Source organism: Bombyx mandarina, chromosome 21 (genome assembly GCF_030267445.1).
Source record: "Bombyx mandarina strain Sakado chromosome 21, ASM3026744v2".
NCBI classification, from domain to species: domain Eukaryota; kingdom Metazoa; phylum Arthropoda; class Insecta; order Lepidoptera; family Bombycidae; genus Bombyx; species Bombyx mandarina.
The window spans coordinates 11,599,682-11,623,355 of NC_143227.1; the positions used below are offsets into that span (position 1 = coordinate 11,599,682).

At 38.0% G+C, this 23,674-nt stretch overlaps 2 protein-coding genes across 2 annotated transcripts; one reads left to right on the forward strand and one right to left on the reverse strand.

The window, feature by feature from the left end:
* The first annotated feature begins 2,366 nt into the window (after positions 1-2,366).
* On the forward strand, positions 2,367-9,349 carry LOC114240975 (acyl-coenzyme A thioesterase 13). Its single transcript, XM_028171677.2, has 3 exons — positions 2,367-2,527; positions 7,842-8,026; positions 9,069-9,349. The coding sequence occupies exons 1-3, from the start codon at positions 2,426-2,428 to the stop codon at positions 9,271-9,273; spliced, it is 492 nt and encodes a 163-aa protein (XP_028027478.2). The 5' UTR covers positions 2,367-2,425; the 3' UTR covers positions 9,274-9,349.
* Positions 9,350-14,183: 4,834 nt separating this feature from the next.
* Positions 14,184-17,396, reverse strand: LOC114240949 (uncharacterized). The gene is made up of 2 exons (XM_028171644.2): positions 17,152-17,396; positions 14,184-14,358 (listed from the first exon to the last, which is right to left on the reverse strand). The coding sequence occupies exons 1-2, from the start codon at positions 17,353-17,355 to the stop codon at positions 14,218-14,220; spliced, it is 345 nt and encodes a 114-aa protein (XP_028027445.2). The 5' UTR covers positions 17,356-17,396; the 3' UTR covers positions 14,184-14,217.
* Positions 17,397-23,674: the final 6,278 nt, after the last annotated feature.

Sequence of the window (23,674 nt, forward strand, 5' to 3'; positions counted from 1 at the left end):
TACCACTACACCAGATGGCCGTTAAAAAGTTTGAAAAAGCATTAACGAAATGTATTCTCTGACACAATCGATTTTTTCTTTTTTATATAATATCTTATATAACGCCAATCCATTAGTCATTTCTCAAATCAAACCCTCATCAGCGGACTTAGTTGACAAACATCGTATCATCAATTCGGAACTCCCTTGAATTATAACCGTACATTTCATTAGCAAATGGACCGATATTTCTAGAGATGTGACGTGAAGTTATGATTTATAACGATTGTTTTTTTTTTTTATTCGTTTTTTTTTGTTTCACAGAGAAGGCATTGTTCGTTTTTAAAAGCTATGTCCGAATTAAACCTTTTTAGGAATAGCGTGGAACGTTTATTTTTTTTAATTCGCGGAAGGTTCTGGTTGCGCTGTTCATTGTCATAGAATAGATAAATTGAAGGCAATCTTTGGGCAATACAGTTATTAAATCTATGCTTTTTATATTTAAGAATCGAATTTAATTTAGTTGGCTTGACTCGCGTAGATGCACAATATCATTTTAAATTATGTTTTTTTTTTTTGTTGTATACGAAATATGAAATATTTTAATCTTAACATAATATGTATTTAGTTCTTTTTGAGCTCACTTGTTGAAAAAGACGTAACTAGTCACACATTTCACTGTATTTCTATTCAAAATGAAGATTTCTAAGACTTGTACCTAACTCTTTTATAGGCTACACAGATTTATAAAGCATAATGTACCTATGCATAAAATTTTAACAAAAAAAGAGTATTAAAAAGCGTGCAAATATACAACAATAAACAATGAATGCAAATTATGTCATCGCCCGTGAGGCACTTAAAATTTCAAAGTCAGCGACAGAAATGCTACCGTAGATTGTGCAGTTATTTACTGATGATTTTTTCGTATTGTTCACTCGATTCTTTAATATTATTAATATAATCTTTTAGGGTGACCAATAAAAAAAGGAAATAACGGATTGTGTGTAATTTATTTGTTGTAGCAAATTAAGTATTATAATATAATTAATATAATTATGTATTGCTGTTAATTGATTGTTATTTTTGAACGATTACAGGAAACCGCTTTTCTTACCTTATTTTCTCTTATTTATCTCGCCTTTAACATCCGTAACGTATTGCAGGAAATGCAAAGTACAATTTATTGGACAATTTGGTTGTTGTTGTTGTTGTAGTCCTAGGGTACCCCGCTGGTACATAGGACCCTCACAAGTTGTCTCCACTTTACCCTGTCTTGCGCTTAATTTATTTATTTAATTAATAATTAATTTACAATTTGGTAAATTACAAAAATAATTGTTGTAGAAAAGTATATCGGGTGGTCTTATTGCGTCAGGTTTGAGCCCCGTGTAATTATAAGTTAAGGTTATGCTGAAATGGTCTCTTAGACCATTTAGCTTCGGTGATGAGGCGACGCAAGGTAGCTCCTTTGCTCCGCTCACGGTGTGTCTCCCGAGACGATGTCCTACTGGATTTTCCCGGGGATGGAATCCCGTCCTATTGTCATGATGGGTACCGGCGCGCACTGTGCGGTACTGTGGGTTTCGTGGAGTTAGAATGGTGGGGCCCGATAGGGTTTAGTCGGTAGTCAGTTTTGCGGGGTGGCTCTTGCGTGGCTCCCGGTCCCCGGTCTTCCTCTTCTCCCTCTTCTTTTCTGGAGGTGCCGGAGTCCGATATAACCCGGTCTGTTACCCCCTCGACGGAGTATCCGTAAATGAATTCCCCAGCGTTAAAAAAAAAGGTAGGATAAAAAAAAGGTCTTATTGCTCAAAAAGATTTCTTATAGATAACCAAAAAACAAATACATTTAAATATAATTTAAGCAGCGTGAAGATAAGAAGCCAAAGTAATAAAGCTATTGCTTACCGTCTTTGACAAGCGCGCTGTTTTTGAATTTCATCGAAGCTTTTAAAGTTCGTATTCTGAGTGATTCTGTAATGTATAAACAAGTCCAGTTAGGAAAAGCTTGTTAAAAACAAGCAGCGGTAGGCAGCGGCTTGGCTCTGCCCCTGGCATTGCTGAAGTCCATGGGCGACGGTAACAACTCACCATCAGGTGGGCCGTATGCTCGTCTGCCTACAAGAGCAAATTTTCGATTACTTCGAAAACCTATTCTGATGACAGCATCGCATTTCATAAAAACTGCTAATACTCAAAATAAAAAACAATTAAATGAACTATTATTTAATTAATCCAATTATCAAATACGAAAAAAAAAACCTTTACTGATTCCTCGATTTACACAATTGAAATGCACGAAATTTATTTTAACTTTTAGTAGGTAGGGCAACACTTTATTCGCATGCTAAATGTGTATAAGTATGCGCGAAAGTACCTACATTCGTACCTATTTGTTATTTACGTTCATCTGTTGCTTACGGCTTACGTTGAATATTTTTGAAAAATGACTTATAGTGCTCGCGGTACACGCGTGTTGAAGGCTTTGGAAAATTATTGCAATGGAAATAAGGCTCATTATTTTGATAGCAAAATGATCTTTAGTAAGGTAAGTTCAAGTAACTATACTGAGACCTTAGAACTTATATCGCATGGTATATGGCGCATTTACGTGGTATATGTCTATGGGCTCCAGTAACCACCTAACACCAGGTGGGCTGTGAGCTCATCCACACATACCTAGTCAGGTCATAAGTATTGTCACACAGTAAAAACTTTTCTTTTAGAATGCTGGCCACAAAAAAGTTTATTGAATTCGAATTTCGAATTGTTCATGAAAATAAAAATGTATACTTTTAGAATTTTACTCATTTTTAAATATGGAGTGCACGCTTAAAGAAGACCGTGTTGCAGTTATTGCGTTGCATCGTTGCGGTTACGCGCCAATTCAAATTTTTAACATACTGAAAAATTTGAATATAACCAAAAGATTCGTTTATCGTACCATCAAACGATACAATGAAGACTCTAGTGTAGAAGACAGGTCAATAAGTGGTCGCCCTCGGTCTGTTAGGACTCCAGCAGTGATAAAAGCTGTGAAGGCGCGAATTCAAAGAAATCCCAAACGTAAGCAGAAACTGTTAGCCCTTCAGATGGGGTTAAGCAGAACCACGGTGAAAAGGGTGTTAAATGAAGACTTAGGGCTTCGGGCATATCGGAGAAAAACAGGACATCGTTTGAATGCTCGTCTAATGGACCTGAGACTGAAGAGATGCCGCGCTTTGTTAAAGCGGTACGCGGGAAAAACATATCGGGAAATTCTTTTTTTCGGATGAAAAAATTTTTACCGTAGAAGAGAGCTACAACAAACAAAATGATAAGGTGTATGCACACAGTAGTGAAGAAGCGAGCAACCGTATTCCGCGTGTCCAACGAGGTCATTTTCCATCCTCGCTCATGGTATGGTTCGGAGTTTCTTATTGGGGCTTAACAGAGGTACATTTTTGTGAGAAAGGTGTAAAAACGAATGCAGTTGTGTATCAAAATACAGTCCTGACGAACCTTGTGAAACCAGTTTCTCACACCATGTTCAATAACAGGCACTGGGTATTCCAAAAAGATTCGGCGCCAGCTCATAGAGCGAAGAGCACACAAGACTGGCTGGCGGCGCGTGAAATCGACTTCATCCGGCACGAAGACTGGCCCTCCTCCAGTCCAGATTTGAATCCGTTAGATTACAAGATATGGCAACACTTGGAGGAAAAGGCGTGCTCAAAGCCTCATCCCAATTTGGAGTCACTCAAGACATCCTTGATTAAGGCAGCCGCCGATATTGACATGGACCTCGTTCGTGCTGCGATAGACGACTGGCCGCGCAGATTGAAGGCCTGTATTCAAAATCACGGAGGTCATTTTGAAGAAACTTTACTGTTATAAGAATCTATGTTTTGTTAAGTTCATTTTGGTATATGAATGGTCACATAATGAATAAACTTGTTACAATTATTTTACATTAAACGTGTGACAGAATTTATGACCTGACTAGGTATAAGCAATAAAAATAATAATTAAGCAATAAAAAAATAATATATATACATATGTAAGAGGAAGCTATGAGTCGAGTCCATTCTTGTTGAGGTCGCAGCCTGAGGTCATAAAAAAAACCGAAAATGACTTTTAAAGTTTATTAAAAATTAAAGTGGTTACAATTAAACTTAAAGCTACTGGTCTGTCTTCCGACGATATAAGTTCAGAAGTGTGGGCCCCGTGGCTGACTTTGAGGCTCCACGAGGTAAAGGTGCTGAATCGGCGTCCCCGCAGTCATGTGCGTCAATGTGCCACTTACGTCATTGCATAGTTTCTAGGGTGTTGCAATGCTGTCTCAGCGTTCACGACAATCACGTACGCCAATGTATACGTATGTGTAGTAAAATTCCTATTGCATATCGGCATATTAGATGGAGCTAGGGTATATAACATGCTTAATGCACAATATTATTATTTTTAGTTTTAAAATTCTTAATTTTATTTTATTAATTTTTTTTCATTTTACTCTAGCTTACTCTTAGCCTTACTAATCTAATGAAAAGTAAGAAAGCCGTAAATTCATATAGGTAACGACCAATCAGAGCAGAGCCCGTACCTTGAGCAGGGTTGAGGCGCCATCTTTACTTTCTGAAGGCGGCCATTTTATGGGGCCAGATTGAAGCGATAAGAACGAATCGAGTTGGATCGTTGATGAGGGTGTTATTCATGAATACGGTGGTTAAGATCGGTGCCTGGTAACTGTTAAATTCTCTTACAACATTACTGTGTAACAAAATATTGTAAGACACTAAATTAAAATAATGACTCCTACTAAACTCACAACCATTAGTGGCGATGTCAGCGGGAACAACCTTTCCCCGATATCAGAAGTAGGATCGGTGCAGGCACAAAACGCGAACGAACGGACAGTGGCAAAAGACGGATGAGGCGCGTTAATCGAAGCACAACAAACCAGCATGGGGTTACTCGTGGAGGCGCTAACCAACTCAACGAATATAGAGGATAAGAGCATCACGCTGCCTCAGCTTGAATCGGATGCCCGGGCCTGGTTGGCTACAACGACATCTGCTTATCCCATTCTGAGATGCAGGGAAGTAAACGAATTCTCATTCTCGGTAAGGCCATGAAAGGGTCCGCCGCAGCATGGTTTTCTCAAATAGTTATTCTTAATTTTTTCTTTCTCGAAATTTATTCTTTCTCGTTTTGACGATATTGAAGATTCTTACTGGTAAACCACAAGAAGGTGAATGTCTTGCTGTATCTATCTGCAAGGAAGAAAAATAACTACTCGCTGTAAAATGCAATGTGAACTAATGGCTTTTTATTATCGCAGACGGAGTTACCAATACATGACAAAGGCCGTTGCAAAAGCTTACGCAAGATAATAAGAGTCCCAGCTTAAGTTCCAGTTCAACAAAATGTTACGTTTGTGGAAATCTTGGCCATAAATCTTGAATGATTCAGTCGATCGCATGACAAGCAACAAAAAACCCCAAACTTTGAACGCCTCAATACAACCGTTTGCTACGCGTGCCCCTGCGACTTGCAACAAGTGTGGTGTTGAGGGTCATTTGGCATCGCGGTGCTCAAAACATGGCCAATAGCAAGCAGCAGTAGCACAGCCGACCACCGCATCCAGCATTGTAAAGCGGGAGGACTTGTTTGCTATGAAACCAGTCACCGGGATAATTACACAATTTTGTGAAAAGTTTTCATTTTGTTTTGATTACAGTGCTGACTGGTCCTTAAATAAAAAAAGCGTCTCTTGTAAAGCTTGTCAGTAATTTGCAGCATGAAATTGTTATTCTGAATGGAGAGTAAGAAAGTCTAGTGTATTAAGTAACTCATCACTTTTATCTGGGGTCGCTTGTAGTGGCTATGATGTACAAATTTTATTTCACATTATACCTGATGAATAACAAGATAATGATATTTTAATTGGACGTGATTTGTTGACCTTTGGCTTATCGGTACAGCTTATTACTCGATATAAACTTACTATAGATGATAATGTGTAAGAGGGGAATGAGCGAAGAAATGGTATATGAAATGGATATGAGTATGGAAGGAGACAACATGTCGTGCCGACCCCAGGTGACTGGGAGAAGGGCAGGAGAATGAAGATGATAAATTTACTGTAGTTGAAAATCCCTCTTTAGTTAATATTTTCAACTAAGGAAACGCGGTGGCTGACTTTCATGACTTGGACACTGGTATGCCCGACGACCTTAAACCACAGACAGAATTTCTTAGTTGTAAACCAACTCGCTTACTCAAGGTACGCCTTAGAGTAAAAGCGGGTTGGATTATAAATTAATTTAGCAGATCCTAGCAAAATCGTACAGCGAAGAGCGAAGTATCTAATAAACCTAGTGAACAGTAAACTATATTATTATTAGCTGGAGTTATTAGACCAAGAAAATCGCCTTTCTGTAGCCTAATAACCTTAGCGAGGTGGCCACAGAAAGGTAAGATGGCCACAGAGAGGCGAGGTAGTCATAGAAAGGAGAGTTGGCTACAGATGACGAGGTGGCCACAGAAAGGTGAGGTGACCACAGAGAGGCGAGGTGGTCATAGAAAGGCGAATTGGCTACAGAAAGGCGAGGTGGTCACAGAAAGGTGAGTTGGCCACAGAAAAGCGAGGTAGTCAGAGAAAGGCGAGTTGGCCATAGGATGGTGAGGAGGCCATTTTATTATTAATAATTTAACAGATGTACGGCAATTAACAAAGAGGCAGCTGTTTTGTTGCTGCGGGCTTAACTTAGAATATAGAATGGAGTAAGTATATTAGGAATCAGATGAGGACAGAAAATAGATTGCTTGCCCTCTTGCAGGAAATAGAAATGGAGTTGTTGTGTAGAGGATCAAATGTTATAATCTTGTAATAGTCGTGGGTCAGGAGTGGCCCATACAAGGAACCATACAAGAAGAAGTTTCTTTTTTTTTTGCAGAAAATGATAATGCACAGTCATTAACACCACACGAGGGCGTGTAATGTCAGGACGGGCGTCTCAGATTATTGTTTACATTTATAATGCACAATATTATTATTTTTGCGTTGTAATTACTTTTAAAGTTTTTAATTTTTTTATCATTTATTTTCATTTTTCTATAGCTTTACAACCTTACTAATCCAATAAAAGGCAGGAAAACTCTTTTTTTTTTTATTGCTTAGATGGGTGGACGAGCTCACAGCCCACCTGGCTGTTAAATGGTTACTGGAGCCCATAGACGAGCTCACAGCCCACCTGGTGCTAAGTGATTCTCTCTTCTCTTCTTTGTCGTTTCCTCATTACTGAGGGTTGTGACCACCTTGGTCCAGTTTTTGCACCAGCTTTCTCTAATGTTGCCTGCATTCGGCCTGCTTAATGGCTAAGTGATTACCACAGCTAATAGACATCTACAACGTAAATGCGCCACACACTTTGAGATATAAGTTCTAAGGTCTCAGTATGGTTACAACAGCTGCCCCACCCTTGAAACCGAAGCGCATTACTGCTTCACGGCAGAAATAGGCAGGGTGGTGGTACCTACCCGTGCGGACTCACAAGACGCCCTACCACCAGTTAAGCATATAATTTTTAACCAATAAGTCTGACCCATAGTCGGAACCGTATACCTTGCAAAGATACCCATTCAGTGAACGATGTTCCTTCGGCATTAGAAAACCATCACAAAGTCGTTTCCTGTGAAGATAAAATCCAACTACTGCTTCATAATGATGACAATTGGTAAACGAATTACCTTATCGCATTACCACGTTCAATTTACGAAAAAACTATTTAAGTAACGTATTTTTGATGTTTTAAATTGACCGACTCAGTGATATGGTAATTGCTGCCCCGCTTCAAGGTTATAATGGTTTATTTTTGCAGCTAAAAACCACACACCTCACTGAGGGTTGCCTGAAAGGGTCATTTGTAGTTGATCCCTCAATGTGCAATATTGGTGATACTCTACATGGAGGTTATATGGCATCTGTGATGGACGCTGTCTCCTTGTATGCACTGATAAGCAGATCAGATGGCAGATTAGGCTGGACCACCAATATGAACATTAGGTATGTGATATTTTTTATAGTATGTGTATGGTGATGATCGAGCCAGCGATCGGGTTTTAAATGGTTCCTCAATTTGAATGCTGCGACCTATTTTGAAATACGAAAGTCTTAGTTGCATTACGGCTGTCCCATCAGAGCGCATGGTTGCCAAGCGACAGTCATAGGTGGGATCCCAGTGCGGGCTCACGATATTCCCTATCGATCACATCCACGCCGTAATGAGAAGGTTCTTCTGTGACCGTTTTAGTCAAGATGACCTATGAAGAGTTGGCGGCCTTGGCTCACAGATGGCGCTGCAATAAAAACTTTAATTCCAGATAAATTTGTGTTTTAAATTAAAATCTACGACAGTTAGATAAATAAAAAAAGATTCAAGTCATTCACCGGAGATTGGGGAGCAGCTTTTTCTGATTATTAAGCCAGTGACGATCCGGTAGTCGATTCTGCGAAGCCCACTGCTTTCTCTCAGGTTGAGCCCGTGAGCTCGCCTACCCGTAGCTGGAATAGCCACTGAGGCTCCCAGCGAATAGGTAGGGAAAAAATTCCACCTCATATCTCAAGGTAGATTCTAAGATATTGAAATTCGAAAGTTGAGACTGGAAGAAGTGATTGCAATACAATCTACAGCGGTCATTTTAATTTACGACTCTAGTAAGTAGTCTGTTTAAAACTGAAATAAAAAAAGGATTGTGTGGTTTTATGAAACCACGGTAAAAGTGAAACTTTTTTTCACATTATAGACATTTAACTCTGACAAACAACATTTACATTAAACAGTGACAAAAACAAATAAAAAAATAGCGTGGGGCACTGGCACCAATCAGTAATAGTCTATACACTACACGGTCAGCTGCTGCGAACTATAGGCACCGCCATATTGGCTTTGGCTGCTCTGACGAACGCCTTTCACTTTATCGCTACTCCGTGGCCGACCGTCACGCGACATGCAACACACAGACGAAAAAGTTTGAGACGATGTAATAAAAGTTTCACTTTACTGATTTCATTTATGCGTTTGTCTACGTGGTCTTTTGTTTTTAAGTTACCTCAAACCTGCCAGAATTGGAGATACAATAACAGTGGAGTCGAATTTACTAAAGGGAGGCGCGGGTTCAGTGATGGAAGTCATTCTGCATGACGGCGAAGGCGCACCGGTGGCCAAGAGCACGACCTCGTTCATCTCTGGAAGTGACAAGTTTCAGAAAATCTTGAAAGATAACTTAGACTTTGATGTGTTTGAAAATTAAGAAAATTCTATTTCCACAGTAATTGGTTTGTGGGAAAAAATTATAGTTTTGTAAGCGAATAAAAAATATTATTGTTCTTGATTGTGTAATTGAAAAAACAAAAACCATGTTACGGAACCATGTTCGGAGGCGTTCACCCATCCAAGTACTGACCGCGCCGGACGTTGCTTGACTTCAGTGATCGGAGGAGAGCCGGCAACTTCAACGTATTGTCGATGTTTTTATATAGGTTAATTAAGAATTTTTAACAACTTTATAACCTTTCACAAGTAATTGATTTTAAATAATCTGCAATTCTTTAATTAGCTACCTACTTAAGATTTTAAGCATAATCTTACTTTTTAACGGTAACGAGGTAATATGATTTCCCTATAATTTGCTGAGACATACTTGAGAGCTCTCAGTTCAGTGGTGACGCTAACTCATCGCGAATTCCACTGATATCTAATATTTTAGTAGTCCTACAGCTGCCCCATCCTTTAAGTCAGGTTTGGTTCGACACGAAGACGCATCACAAGAAAGTGTTTGACTTAGACATTTCCAGTTCAAAATACGACCAAGAATGTGGTAAATAAATTGGTATAAAATAATCAACTGATGTCATAAGTAGACGAATATTAATGTGAGTGAGGTGTAATTATGTTTATTTATATGCGAGAGTTCGCAGAAGCACGTACTTAGATTATTGGAAATAACCTAGGTACAAAATATATGTGGTGCCTTTTTATTGGTAAGAGAACTTTGGGAGTCTTCAACATGAGAGCGTTAATCAGGTCAAGATTAAGGATTCATCCAAAAAGGTCGTAATCCCTATTCACACACGGAGGAATCAAGGGTTCTTCAGAATAGAGTTGTGTCTTTAAAAACGGCATTAAAGAATCGATTGTTTTTTTTATTTTTATTTTTTTATTGCTTAGATTGGACGAGCTCACAGCCCACCTGGTGTTAAGTGGTTACTGGAGCCCATAGACATCCACAATGTAAATGCGCCACCCACCTTGAGATATAAGTTCTAAGGTCTCAGTATAGTTACAACGGCTGCCCCACCCTTCAAACCGAAACGCATTACTGCGTCACGGCAGGAATAGGTAGGGCGGTGGTACCCACCCGCGCGGACTCACAAGAGGTCCTACCACCAGTAATTACGCAAATTATAATTTTGCGGGTTTCATTTTTATTACACGATGTTATTCCTTCACCGTGGAAGTCAATCGTGAACATTTGTTGAGTACGTATTTCATTAGAAAAATTGGTACCCGCCTGAGATTCGAACATCGGTGCATCGCTCAACACGAATGCACCGGACGTCTTATCCGTTAGGCCACGACGACTTCAAATTGTTTTATCGATATATCTTAAGATAACGAACTTTGCTTGCTAGCAGTATCCTCTCTTCATTTAGGTTTTCTAGTTTCTAGTTTTTCTTCATTTAGGTAATTCTACTGATGGTAGAATGTGTTATCAACCCGCCTATCCCAGCCTATTTCTGCGAGGAAGAAATCAGGTGTTTGGCTTTTAGTTTAATTTTTAAATTTCCTTTTTAAATTTCTTTAATTCCACCTCTGGTCTCAAAGCGAGTGACGAAATTTACGCTGGCAAGGTTAGGAGCCCAGAATGGCTACCATAACCATCGTTCACCCATCCTAAGTGATAAAAATATCGATAAAAACCTCGATAAATTCCAGCTGCTTCACATCCCTATTCGAGATGTCCGTTCCCGAATCGACGCATCCGGTCGGCACTTTGTCGCGGTCTCGCCGGAAGTACACTCAGTACTATATCCTATCCACTTACAAGTCATTGTATCTTCGTACATTATTTCTTGGTATAAAAAAAATTACTTGGTTCAGGATAATTTTGATGTTGTTCGTTGACTATCTCATCATTCTTGTCTCCACTGGTTCCTTCCACTTGCCTGATGAGTACCGCCAATATCAGATCCGTCCGTTGGTTTGTTTGTTGAAGATAGTATTGGGCGTCGAGGGCATTCTATAAATATCACAACATGAAGGATCAGTCGGAATCGATGCGCCACTTCGACAAAGCGGCACGACGCGGGAACCCTCTCATCGTGGCTACCGGTAACTACATTCCCGATCCTGTGGACAGAATGGAAAGCAGTCGACGTCGCCCAAAACACGACATTTCGGATCCCCCCGATCCACCCGCTTTTAGGTATCTCAAGCACCAGTCATCTTTCTCGTCGAACCCATCGCTTGCGACGAAGGGCTCGACGAGTAAACTAACCCACAGACACAGCCCACTGAGTTTCTCGCCGGATCTTCTCAGTGGGTCGCGATTCCGATCCGGTGGTAGATTCTGCGAAGCACGGCTCTTGCTAGGGTTCGTGTTAGTAACGTCATCAGGTCTGAGCCCCGTGAGCTCACTTACGAGTTATGGTTACGCTCAAATAGCCTCTCAAGGCTATCGCTTAGGTAGGAAAAAAAACCGTTCGCCTTGAGAAATCTCATCTCTATCGCTTTATGATTGTCCTTTAAACTGGAACGTCTGTTTCTTAGATAAGCTTGGGAAATAATTACAACTGGAAATAATTATATATATTATTTAAAGTTCCTATATGGCACTTACAGCACAATGCCCTACCAGTACCTTATACAGCTGTTATATATGTAGGTATTTTCTCATGCACAGCTTTTAATTAGTAACTTGAAATATTACATAGAAAGAGAGTAGGTTATTTCAGTCTTATTTTCTTGGTAATTAAATTTAATTTGTTTGGCGAAACTTTCTTGATTGATTGCACGGAACGATCGAAAATGTTTTTCCCACCGATTGCTGCCAGCTTTTATGACAGTGGAGACGATCAATCATGAATCAGCGTGTTGGTGTAGTTTCGTCAGATACTTTCACATAACCTACAGAGTTTCTCACGGGATCTTCTCAGTGTGTCGCGGTTTCGATCCGGTGGTAGATTCAGCGAAGCACCGCTCTTGCTTGGGTCGGTGTTAACAATTCTCTTAAGTTGAATTCGTGAGCTCACCTACCGTAAATAGTTGGAATAACCCCTTAGGATATCAACCAGTGAGTGATTCAAGAGTGAATCAAAATTTGAACTTCAGGATAATCCAGCTCGTCTGCTCTGTTAACAACAACCGTTTAGGTATCTGATATTTTCAAGGATAAAAAGAATCGACAGTTCAAAAACGATGTAAATTTTTTTTTTTTTTAAGGAAATGTTATGATGATGGAACTTTTTTTTAATTTTATTTTTTATTGCTTATATGGGTGGACGAGCTCACAGACCACCTGGTGTTAAGTGGTTACTGGAGCCCATAGACATCTATAATGTAAATGCGCCACCCACCTTGAGATATAAGTTCTATGGTCTCAAGGATAGTTACAACGGCTGCCCCACCCTTCAAACCGAAACCCATTACTGCTTCACGGCAGAAATAGGCGGGGTGGTGGTACCTACCCGTGCGGACTCACAAGAGGTCCTACCACCAGGGAACTCAGTTCCACACTCAATCCGTGCAAGTCCCTCACTTGAAGTATTCAGGAAGGCATTAAAGGAGCACTATCTATCAATTTAGTATTACTTATATGTATTTATTTTATGTATTTCATTATATATGTACGTGTATGTATATGTTTATGTTATGTATGTGTGTGATTGTGTATGTATATAGTTTGATATATTATGTATTAGTGTTTATTTTTGTTATTTTTATTGTTATTCACTATAGTATCAATAATTAAATTAATTATATTGTACTCATCTACCCACTCATGTAAAGCTTTCCTTCTTAAAGAACGGTTAGCTGGTAGATAACTCAATTGTTGAGTTAAGCTCGCCATTTTTATATCTTATCGCAATTACTGTATCATATTAACTGTGTGTACAAATAAAGAATAAAGATAAAGATAAAGATGATATTAGTGAATTTTTATATGATATTAATATATGTAATTGATTAGATCTATTGTTTTATGATTTTAATGGATTATGAATGTAATGAAATTCTTTTTAACTATAATTTATGAATGCTAACTTATAAATTGACATGTTAGTAATCTTCAATTAATTTTATATTAATTTTATATTTGCACACTTTTTATTCCAGTAAGAACACGCTGGAATGTTAAAATTTTATAATGCCTTTATTTATGTTTTTTTTTTTTTTTTTTATTGCTTAGACGTTTGGACGAGCTCACAGCCCACCTGGTGTTAAGTGGTTACTGGAGCCCATAAACATCTACTACGTAAATGCGCCACACACCTTGAGATATAAGTTCTAAGGTCTCAGTATAGTCACAACGGCTGCCCCACCCTTCAAACCGAAACGCATTACTACTTCACGGCAGAAATAAGCGGGGCGGTGGTACCTACCCGTGCGGACTCACAAGTGGTCCTACCACCAGTAATTACGCAAATTATAATTTTGCGGATTTGATTTTTATTACACGATGTCATTCCTTCACCGTGGAAGTCAATCGTAAACATTTGTTAAGTACGTATTTCATTAGAAAAATTGGAAAAATTGGCGGGATTCGAACACCGGTGCATCGCTATATACGAATGCACCGGACGTCTTATCCTTTAGGCCCCGACGACTTTTTTTAAAATGTATGTACCATGTCTCTGGAAAATAAATAATTTGAATTGAATTGAATTTACTGGTGGTAGGACCTTTTGTGAGTCCGCGCGGGTAGGTACCATCCCCCTGCCTATTTCTGCCGTGAAGCAGTAATGCGTTTCGGTTTGAAGGGGGGGGCAGCCGTTGTGGCTGAGACCTTAGAACTCATATCTCAAGATGGGTGGCGCATTTACGTTGTAGATGTCTATGGGCTCCAGTAACCACTTAACACCAGATGGGCTGTGAGCTCGTCCTTCCTCCTAAGCAATAATTTTTTTTTTAACAAAATCGTTCTTAAATAAAAACACAATATTGTAGTCACATCTGTTTATTGCTGGAGCAATAATTAAGCAAAAATGTATACATCGAAATGAATTTTTGATCCGCGCTCGCTCTTCATGCGGAGATTGACGAAGTTAAAGCCGATTCCGCCTTGGGTGATGTTCGCAGAAGCGGTGCTATAGGTCTTGTCGAAGGCCAGAATGCCCTGAAAAAAAAATCCAACGATTTAATACTCTCACGACTTGAAAACCCATTAAAGGATCTCGAAATGCGAAATTCTTTTCTATAAATTTGTTTTCTTTAAATTCTCATATTTGACGTAACTAAATGGTCAGCTTAGCAAAAACGCCGTCTTGATACAGCGTCTGCCAGAAATAAAGAATAGTTTAAAAAACTAACAAAATACGTTTTCCAAATAGAAAATCCAACTAAAAAATAGAAAATAAATTTTAATAAATTTGAATTAAAAATAGTGTGAGTAAAAATGATTTTATTGTAAAAAAGCGTGGGGTGCTTTTCAGGATACTAGTGGTCGCCCGGTAGTCGAAATTCGACTATAATTTATTGAAATTATAAGTTTGTACACTATTATGATTCTATTTTCAAAGACTATTATACTTCTATAATCACAAATTTTGTCAAGACTACACTATAGAAAAATATTAATAAAGACAAACAATATTTAATCTATTCTCAACGTCAGACAAAGACGTCAAGAATAAAAGTTTGACAATAAATAAATAGTATGCATACGTGAGTACGTCAAATACACGGTTTGTAGTGTGTGTAATGTTTTTTTATTGATTTAATGTATCTTTTATGCATTATTTTAAAAAAATATTAGCATTGTGCACTTCTTCTCTATATTCTCTATAAGTTTGGAAAATTTCATACTCCTCCGTCCGCGCAATTTTCGTAAATTTCCGTAAAATAAATTTTCGTAATAATATATGAAGCAAAAACTATGTATCCCACATAGTTTTTGCTTCATATATTAATATATATGTTAACGGAAATGTATGTAATCCGTCATTGTATAAAATTCCTAGGAAATGTATGTAATTCCTAAAATCGCACGGAAATGGGTGAAATAAATTATATTATACTTATGCATTACACATTTCCTAGGAAATCTATACATTTCCTAAATAGCAATCGGAAATGTAAAACATTTAAGATATTGGTGGGTACGCGGGGACAGCGGGACGAGTCTTGCACTACGGTCAGTTGCCAACTTGCAATCCACTGGAACCGGCCAGGGATTTAAGAAGTGCCTTTGCAAGAAAAACTGTGCTACATCAAGATGTCTGTGTTTTAAAAATAAAGTATTATGTACTTCCAAATGCCATTCGAGCTTACCCTGCAAAAATAAAGAGCTATATGGACTGACAAAGTATTATTATAATATAAAGATTTACTTTTATACTTTGACATTTATAATTACTTAATTATCAGATTGATTACTTGCCAAATGAAAATTTTATTTTATAAGAATAAATATAAGTTGATTTTGTGATACGTTAAAAGTTAATAGATAGTTGATTTTAGAAGTTTTAATCAGTAAGATAATATGAATATATTATTATTATTTTACGGTATGACTGTTACCCGATTGTCTCAATAAGTGTTATAATAAAAAAATATTATTAACAACGTGTTTTATTACAGAAAGCATTTACTTTATACATTTCCTAATACGATATTGGAATTATATACAATTTCTAGGAAATTTATACATTTCCTAGGATATCTATGCATTAAATAGTCTTTCAAATAATATTTTATACATTTCCTAAATAGTATCGGAATTGTACACATTTCCTAAGATTTGTATACAATTCCTTGATTTCATACATTTCCGGTAACATATAGATTATCAAAATAACCCTTCTACTCATATCTGTTCATAAAATATTTAATTTTATAACTACTCCCCACGATTTTTTTACAATAAAATATTTTTTTCTTACACTATTTTTAATTCAAATTTAATATAATTTATTTTCTATTTTTAGTTGGATTTTCTTTAAAAGCGTATTTTGTTAGTTTTTTTAAACTATTATTTATTTTTCATTTTTTAGTTGAACTTCAATTTTTTCAATTTCTTTTTTTTTTTTAATATTGAGTTAATCCGACGTTTTGAAGGGGGTCAAAATCATTTTCAATGATTCCGTTACATACTGACATACATACGTCTGAAGCTAATAAAAACGTATTAAAAATGCGTATTATGTTTTGTATTCACGGACGAATAGGATCGTGTAATGGAAAATAAACGCGGAAAATTCTCTAAATTGGCGTCGTTAATTGTGGTATGGCATCCAAGTACACTCGGGTGACTACCGTCCTGCCCATTACCTTTGAGACTTCGATCTAACGTCTATGGATTCTAGTAACTCGTCAGCTGGCCGGCCATGACCTAGTCCACGTATATAGTGCAACAAAAAAACTTAATATGTACTTTTGTCTTTAATTGGATCAACGGTCAAAATGTTATTTGGATTAGCGGAAGTTAATTATAAAGTTTATCCCGTATTGAATCGACTGGTACGTGTATATCCTTGTTATATATATATATATATATATATATACCTTCGGCTTTTATTTACCTATTTTTACGTCGGTAGTAGTACTGTCAAAGGTACATTGACACGATCGAAAACATTTTAACCAAAAAAACGACTTGAGAAAAACAAAAAGACTCCTTTTTATTTTTATTCTCGAAGTCTGGAAGTATTTAAACGGACCTCACTACTGAGTTTCTCGCCGGATTTTCTTAGTGGGCCACGATTCCGATCCAGTGAGAGATTCTGCGAAGCACTGCTCTTGCCAGTGTTAGCAAACCGTTCCACGTTGAGTCCATGAGGCCACCTACCGGTCTGTGACTAGTTAGAGTAGCCCTTTACGCTACCAACTATTGTGCAGAGTCAAACCTCTGCATAAATTATTATATATTTATTTAGCAAATTGAGAACTACATTAAAAAATCGTGACTAACCTGAATGGACCTCCCGAAGATGGAAGGTACATGAGGCAAGCTGAAATGGAGGTTTTCAACTCTCTTACGGAACATTTTCGAGCTGTACTGCACGTCATGGTGGTAGACCAAGGGCCTATTGACGCTGGTGCCGATGAAAGTGTGACCGCATTCCACGATCACCGCAGCGGCGAGTAGCAACACAACGATTTGCAACTTCATCATGGCAAATGGCACTGAACAACTGTGAGCTACGAGGAAATGCTCCCGTTAAATATTCTGATGATTTTTTTTTTGTGAATCAGTGCAGTGTAAATAATTCGGAGCTGGTTAATTCTGTTTTTTTAATATACTTCGCCCAACGCAGGAACGATATGGATTTCCCCTGTGTTACGGGGACCTAAAATTTTACTTGTGGTAGGACGTCTTGTGCGGCTAACATTATTGCTATGTCATTTTGTTACAATATCGTTTAGGACTTAGTATTTTCTTATTTTCGGGAGTCGTAGCCATAATTAAAATTACTTTTACGGTTTATTTAATAAACTCGAGTTTATTTTTGTCACGTCAGTCGCCCGTGGACTTTTTTTTTTTTTTTTTCCTACCTAAACTGATAGCCTTAGAGGCTATTTCAGCGTAACCCTAACGTTTGTAGGTGAGCTCACGGGGCTCAAACCTGATGACGTTGCTAACACGAACCCTAGCAAGAGCCGTGCTTCGCAGAATCTACCACCGGATCGGAAACGCGACCCACTGAGAAGATCCGGCGAGAAACTCAGTGGGCTGTGTCTGGGAGTTAATTTACTCGTCGAGCCCTTCGTCGCAAGCGACGGGTTCGACCAGAACGGTGACCGGTGCTTGAAGTACCTAGAAGCACTGTTAGTGGATCGGGAGGATCCGAGATGACGTGTTTTGGGCGACGTCGACTGCTTTCCATTCTGTGCCAGATTCATTACCGCATTTTAATTGTAATGTTATAATAATAATTTAATTGGACATTTATCCAGCTTACGTTACTTAAACTGTGGTGCAACTAACTATTGAATAAATGAAATATATTATCATTTTAATGATTAAAATAATATCTAGTTTGGTGCATTTTAATTGAAGTTTATGTTTTAATGACTTCATTAGTATTAATGTACTTTTAATTGATTGATAAACGATCAAACTAATTTTATATAAACTTATAAAGTATATTTTTTTCAGGATGAAAAAATGTTTTTCGCTGTGTATCTGCTTCGCACTGATTTACGAAATGTTCTCATTATAAATGCTTAGACGACTCAACAGTATTGATTTTGATGTTCTCTCCCGGAACCATAACACTCAGTAGGCCGTAGGTAGATTCATTAACGTACTAACGAAAATGAAAAAAAAAGGTGACAGCTTTCACTTTGTCACGATTATAGGCGATAATCACTTAAAATCAGACAGGCCATGATCTTGTCGACTCATCTTGAGAATTACTTTTTTAAATGAAATTCAGCGAGTTTTCCCTTATAATAAGGGTAAAAAAAACGTATTTTATATTGTTTAAATTGCAAATAACAATAATATTTATTTATTATTATTATTTTTATTCCATGCAAATAGTAGGTTGCATACATATTTTAAATATAAAGAAGAAAAAGAAGAAAGGAAATAAAGTAGTAATGTTATTACACGTATTTCACTTCATTTCCTTCCCCTCTCTCTCTCTCCCTTCCCCTTCCTTTTAAAAGCATAAATCTAAATAATATTTAAAAAAAATGTGAATATGGAAGTTTATTTGCATGAACTCCTCCTCAAGTGAAGGTGAAGGCCTCCTCTAAAGAATAAATTAAATTGCTAAAGCTCTTGTTAAAATTGCCTTATATGTTTATATAGATATGTTTAGATGACTAAACTAAGATATGGTTATTGTTCGGTGGTTCTACAGCATGTAGCTGTAAAGGATAAGACGTCCTGTGCATTCGGCAACGGCAACGGCGTTCAAATCCCGCAGGCGGGTACCAATTTTTCTAGTGAAATACGTACATATCAAATGTTCACGATTGAATCCAATGGTGAAGGAATAACATCGTGTAATAAAAATCAAAACCGTAAAATTATAATTTGCGTAATTACTGGTGGTAGGACTTCTTGTTAGTCCGCACGGGTAGGTACCACCACCCTGCCTATTTCTGTCGTGAAGCAGTAATACGCTTCGGTTCGAAGGGTGGGGCAGCCGTTGTAACTATACTGAGACCTTAGAACTTATATCTAAAGGTGGATGGCTGCATTTACGTTGCAGATGTCTATGGGCTCTAGTAACCACTTAACACCAGGTGGGCTGTGTGCTCGTCCACCCATATAAGCAATAAAAAAAGCCTCAATAGCATTGGGGAGTTGCATTTGGGGTGTTGTGTTTCCAGTGATCGCCTTACGTTAGGTGAGCCGTGACCTCTCCTCATCTTTAATACATATTATTATTATTATAATAAAATCGTAACTGGTCGCTGTCTGTACATGGAAGATATCTCAGGAAAACTGTTATAAGGGGCTTTATGAACGCAATAGAACCCAAAAAAATGATTTTTAGAATTTTTGTCTGTTTATCTGTTTGTCTGTGCGTTTGTGCACGCTAATCTCAGAAACAGCTGTGCCGATTTAAATGTGGTTTTCACTAATTTATTGTGGTAAACTTTACTTTAACATTTAGTGTTTGTTTCATGTCAATCGGTACAAAAATAAAAAAAGTTATGCCAATTTAAAGAATAACGTAGCTGGGCGTTTGTAGATTGTTTACGTCTGTGCAGCCGCGCGGGAATACAAAGCGCGCCGATGCCGCGCCGCTGCTTCCTTGGCGAACCCGTCGCTTGCGACGAAGGGCTCGATGAGTAAATTAACCCATAGGCACGTTTGTTTTCTATAGTTAAAAGATTAGGTTGACACGATTTAATAGTTATTAATAATTAATAAACTGTAATAAAGTTAAAATGTATAATAATCTGTAAGTATTTATAATTTAGTTTTATGATAAGTACGTGTTTACCAAACAACGTTGTGTTAGTAGGTACTACTTATTGTAAGAATGCCTCGAAAAAGACTCAACCTCTCCCAGTGCAGCAGGAATGCTAAAAGGATGAAATTAGTTCGATCACAGGAATCTGAAGCAGGTTATGAGGCAATACTCACTACCTCTCAGGAACGTCAGGCGAGGTTTCGTGTTAGAGAAACTTCGGCTCAGCGAGAATTTCGATTGAGTTCACAATGTTCTCAAAAAAAGTCCACTCGAATTAGGGTGAACAGGGAACAACGTGACGCAAGTTTGTCCATCGATCGTGAATCTTATACACTATCGCGTGAGTCTGAGACTTTCACTGATAGGGAATCCCGCCTGAGCTCCTTAGAGGGTTTGGACAGCAAATGCCCGGTTTTAGGAGACACTTGAAGAACGAGAAACACGTCTCACTGCCGATCGCGAGGCGCATGCACTATCGCTTGAGTCTGAGACCTTTATTAATAGGGAAATCCGTCTGAGCTTTCAAAGGGCTCGGACAGCAATTACCTGGTCTCAGGAGACACTTGAAGAACGAGAAGCACGTCTCTCTGCCGATTGCGATGCTCATGCACTATCGCTTGAGTCTGAGACCTTTACTGATAGGGAAATCCGTCTGAGCTCTCAGAGGGTTCGGACAGCAAATGCCCAGTCTCAGAAGAGACTTGCAGAATGAGAAGCACGTCTCACTGCCGATCGCGAGGCCCATGCACTATCGCTTGAGTCTGAGACCTTTACTGATAGGGAAATCCGTCTGAGCTCTCAGAGGGTTCGGACAGCAAAAGTTTGCCCGGTTTCGGGAGACACTAAAAGAACAGGAAGCACAACTCACTACCGATCGCGTTTCCAGCGAGCCTATGCTTCGTGATGATAATAAATAAAGCCCAAGGTCAGACGCTAAACGTTGTGGGTGTAGATATAAGTGTTAACTGCTTTTCACACAGTCAACTCGGTCACACGGTTATGTAGCTCTGTCACATTTCAGCAATCCTAGCAACTTGTATGTTTGATCCCCGATGGCTATACGTCTAATGTCGTGTATAGAGAAGCATTACTTTAAATTAGATTTTTCTAAATACCCAAATGACGGTGCTTATAAACCAAAAGATAAAATATGTCCTAAAACTGCTGCCCAAAGTCGCTATTCCACGCGGACGGAGTCGCGGGCACAGCTAGTAACTAATAAAAACAAGTAATAGTTATCCTCCGATACACAGCAGGATATTCGTAGACTATACGTTTCAAGCTTAATAATAACTACTTAATATGTTATAAATAAATCCGTAATATTATTATATTACAATAACATTTGTACTATGTTAACGCATAGTATAAAATGTTTAAGGATAAACTGAATTTAAATCCCAAATAAACTATACATATGTAACCTCTATACGATTAACCTTAAAGAGGTTAATATGTTATTTATATCATTCTTATATAGATGACATAAATAGAATTTCGATTATTGAAACATTAGAACATTAGACATATAAAAAGAGCATTTTTGCAATATTATTTTAAAATATAAAAAGATATAAAAATAATGATGAAGCAATAGATTTAAATGTTGTTTCTCTTTATAAGAGCAACTCAATTGCTATAGTTTTACAAAGCTGAACTGTATTTTGATTTAAATAAATAAATACATTATACATATTATGTCGATGTCAGATTTACTCAGTCAGACTTAGGCAGCGGCTTGGCTCTGCCCCTGGCATTGCTGAAGTCCATGGGCGACGGTAACCACTCACCATCAGGTGGGCCGTATGCTCGTCTGCCTACAAGGGCAATAAAAAAAAAAAATTACTTATGGGAACTTGTCAACGAAACTAATCACTGTTAAGGCAAACAAATCTCCACCATGCATGATATATTTATTGTAAATATCAGTTCTACAGTGAGGAATTCTGAGATGGTGCTATGCTGATTAAAGATTATCGAATATGAAGGCTCAGACCCATTTTTAGTTACTGAGCGACAGGGGTAGAAATAAATAATGATAATCGAACCAATTTGATGTTAGATTTTGTTTTAGTCATTTTCTTATTTCGGTCACGTGACGTACAATGCATTCGTGCAATCATTCAATAGTTTATTGTTATTGTAAACTGTGTTCTTACCTCGTCGATGGGGAGCCTAGAAACATAAATTATGGAGGGTAGCGAAATTAGCCCGTAATGTAATTAAAATTTTACTTCTTCTATCCCACAAGTCTTTTTTTTATTAGTGAAGCTTCCCCAGGACAGGTGGGACCCCACAAGTTGCTTGAGTGGCAGCCTACGGACGCACAGGCTCTAACTATAGTTCGGATAACTATGGCTTGGAAAGCAGTGAACTCTTTTAAACTTGTGATAAAAAACAGAGCGAGAACCCGTTATCTTCATAAGCCTCGTTGTCAATCCACTGATATCCATTAAGTAAGATATTTTATATATCTAGTCGGACGAATGAATACATGTCCTGTCCGGTATTAAGTGGTTACTGGAGCCCATAGACCTCACGTGAACACCCCCACCCGGCTCGAGACATCAGGCCGAAAGCTCAATTATATTTCATAATACTACGTTTCAAATCAAAATACAAATATAAACATACGAAAAGCATATGAGTACATAAATTAAAGATAATTTTTTTTTATGATAGACTCAAATAAGTTCTTAATTTGATCAATCACGTCCACGGGTATTTATGCGATGCGTGAACACTATCCGAACTATCTATATATTAATACGTGAAGCAAAAACTTTGTATCCCTTTTTACGAAAATTGTGCGGACGGAGGAGTATGAAATTTTCCACACTTATAGAGAATATAGAGAAGAAGTGCACAATGCAATTTTTTTTTTAAACTATGCATAAAAGATACATTAAATCAATAAAGAAAACATTACACACACTACATACCATGTATTTGACGCACACACGCATGCATACTATTTATTGTCAAACTTTTGTTCTTGACGTATGTGGTCCAATTGAGAATAGATGAAATATTGTTTGTCTTTATTTATTTATTTTTATAGTGTAGTCTTGGCGAAATTTGTGATTATAGAAGTATAAAATACAATCATAATAGTGTACAAACTTACAATTCCAATTAATTATAGTCGAATTTCAACTACTGCGGGACCTATAGTAATAAATTATGGCATACTAGCAACCAGCCCTGGCTTCGCTTCGGAAACTTTAAATTTTATTATTGATAGCTGAGTCCCGCGATGTTACCTGTGGTTCTAGTCGTACCGCAGGTGACGCCGCGGGGCGAAGCTAGTCTAAAAAAGTAGATAATCAGACGGTGATTTTATTACCTATCTACCTTGTATGTTCCTACTTTGTATGTTCCATGGGGAGTGCTCTGAGGAATTATTCGAGATGATACCGGCATCTCGTTTTTATCACCGCACCGCCCGCCACCGGAGTAGAGTTCATCCATACTACCTGGAGCCACTGCGGTCATCCACAGTGCGCTTCCAGAGATCTTTTTTGCCACGCACCATCCGGCTATGGAATGAGCTCCCCT

Excerpts from the sequence above, each read along its gene's own strand:
- LOC114240975 (XM_028171677.2), top strand. The coding sequence starts at position 2,426 with ATGACTTATAGTGCTCGCGGTACACGCGTGTTGAAGGCTTTGGAAAAT. Across the intron at positions 2,528-7,841 it reads GCAAAATGATCTTTAGTAAG|CTAAAAACCACACACCTCAC; the intron begins GTAAGTTCAAGT and ends TTATTTTTGCAG. Across the intron at positions 8,027-9,068 it reads ACCACCAATATGAACATTAG|TTACCTCAAACCTGCCAGAA; the intron begins GTATGTGATATT and ends TTTGTTTTTAAG.
- LOC114240949 (XM_028171644.2), bottom strand. The coding sequence starts at position 17,355 with ATGATGAAGTTGCAAATCGTTGTGTTGCTACTCGCCGCTGCGGTGATC. Across the intron at positions 14,359-17,151 it reads TCTTCGGGAGGTCCATTCAG|GGCATTCTGGCCTTCGACAA; the intron begins GTTAGTCACGAT and ends TTTTTTTTTCAG.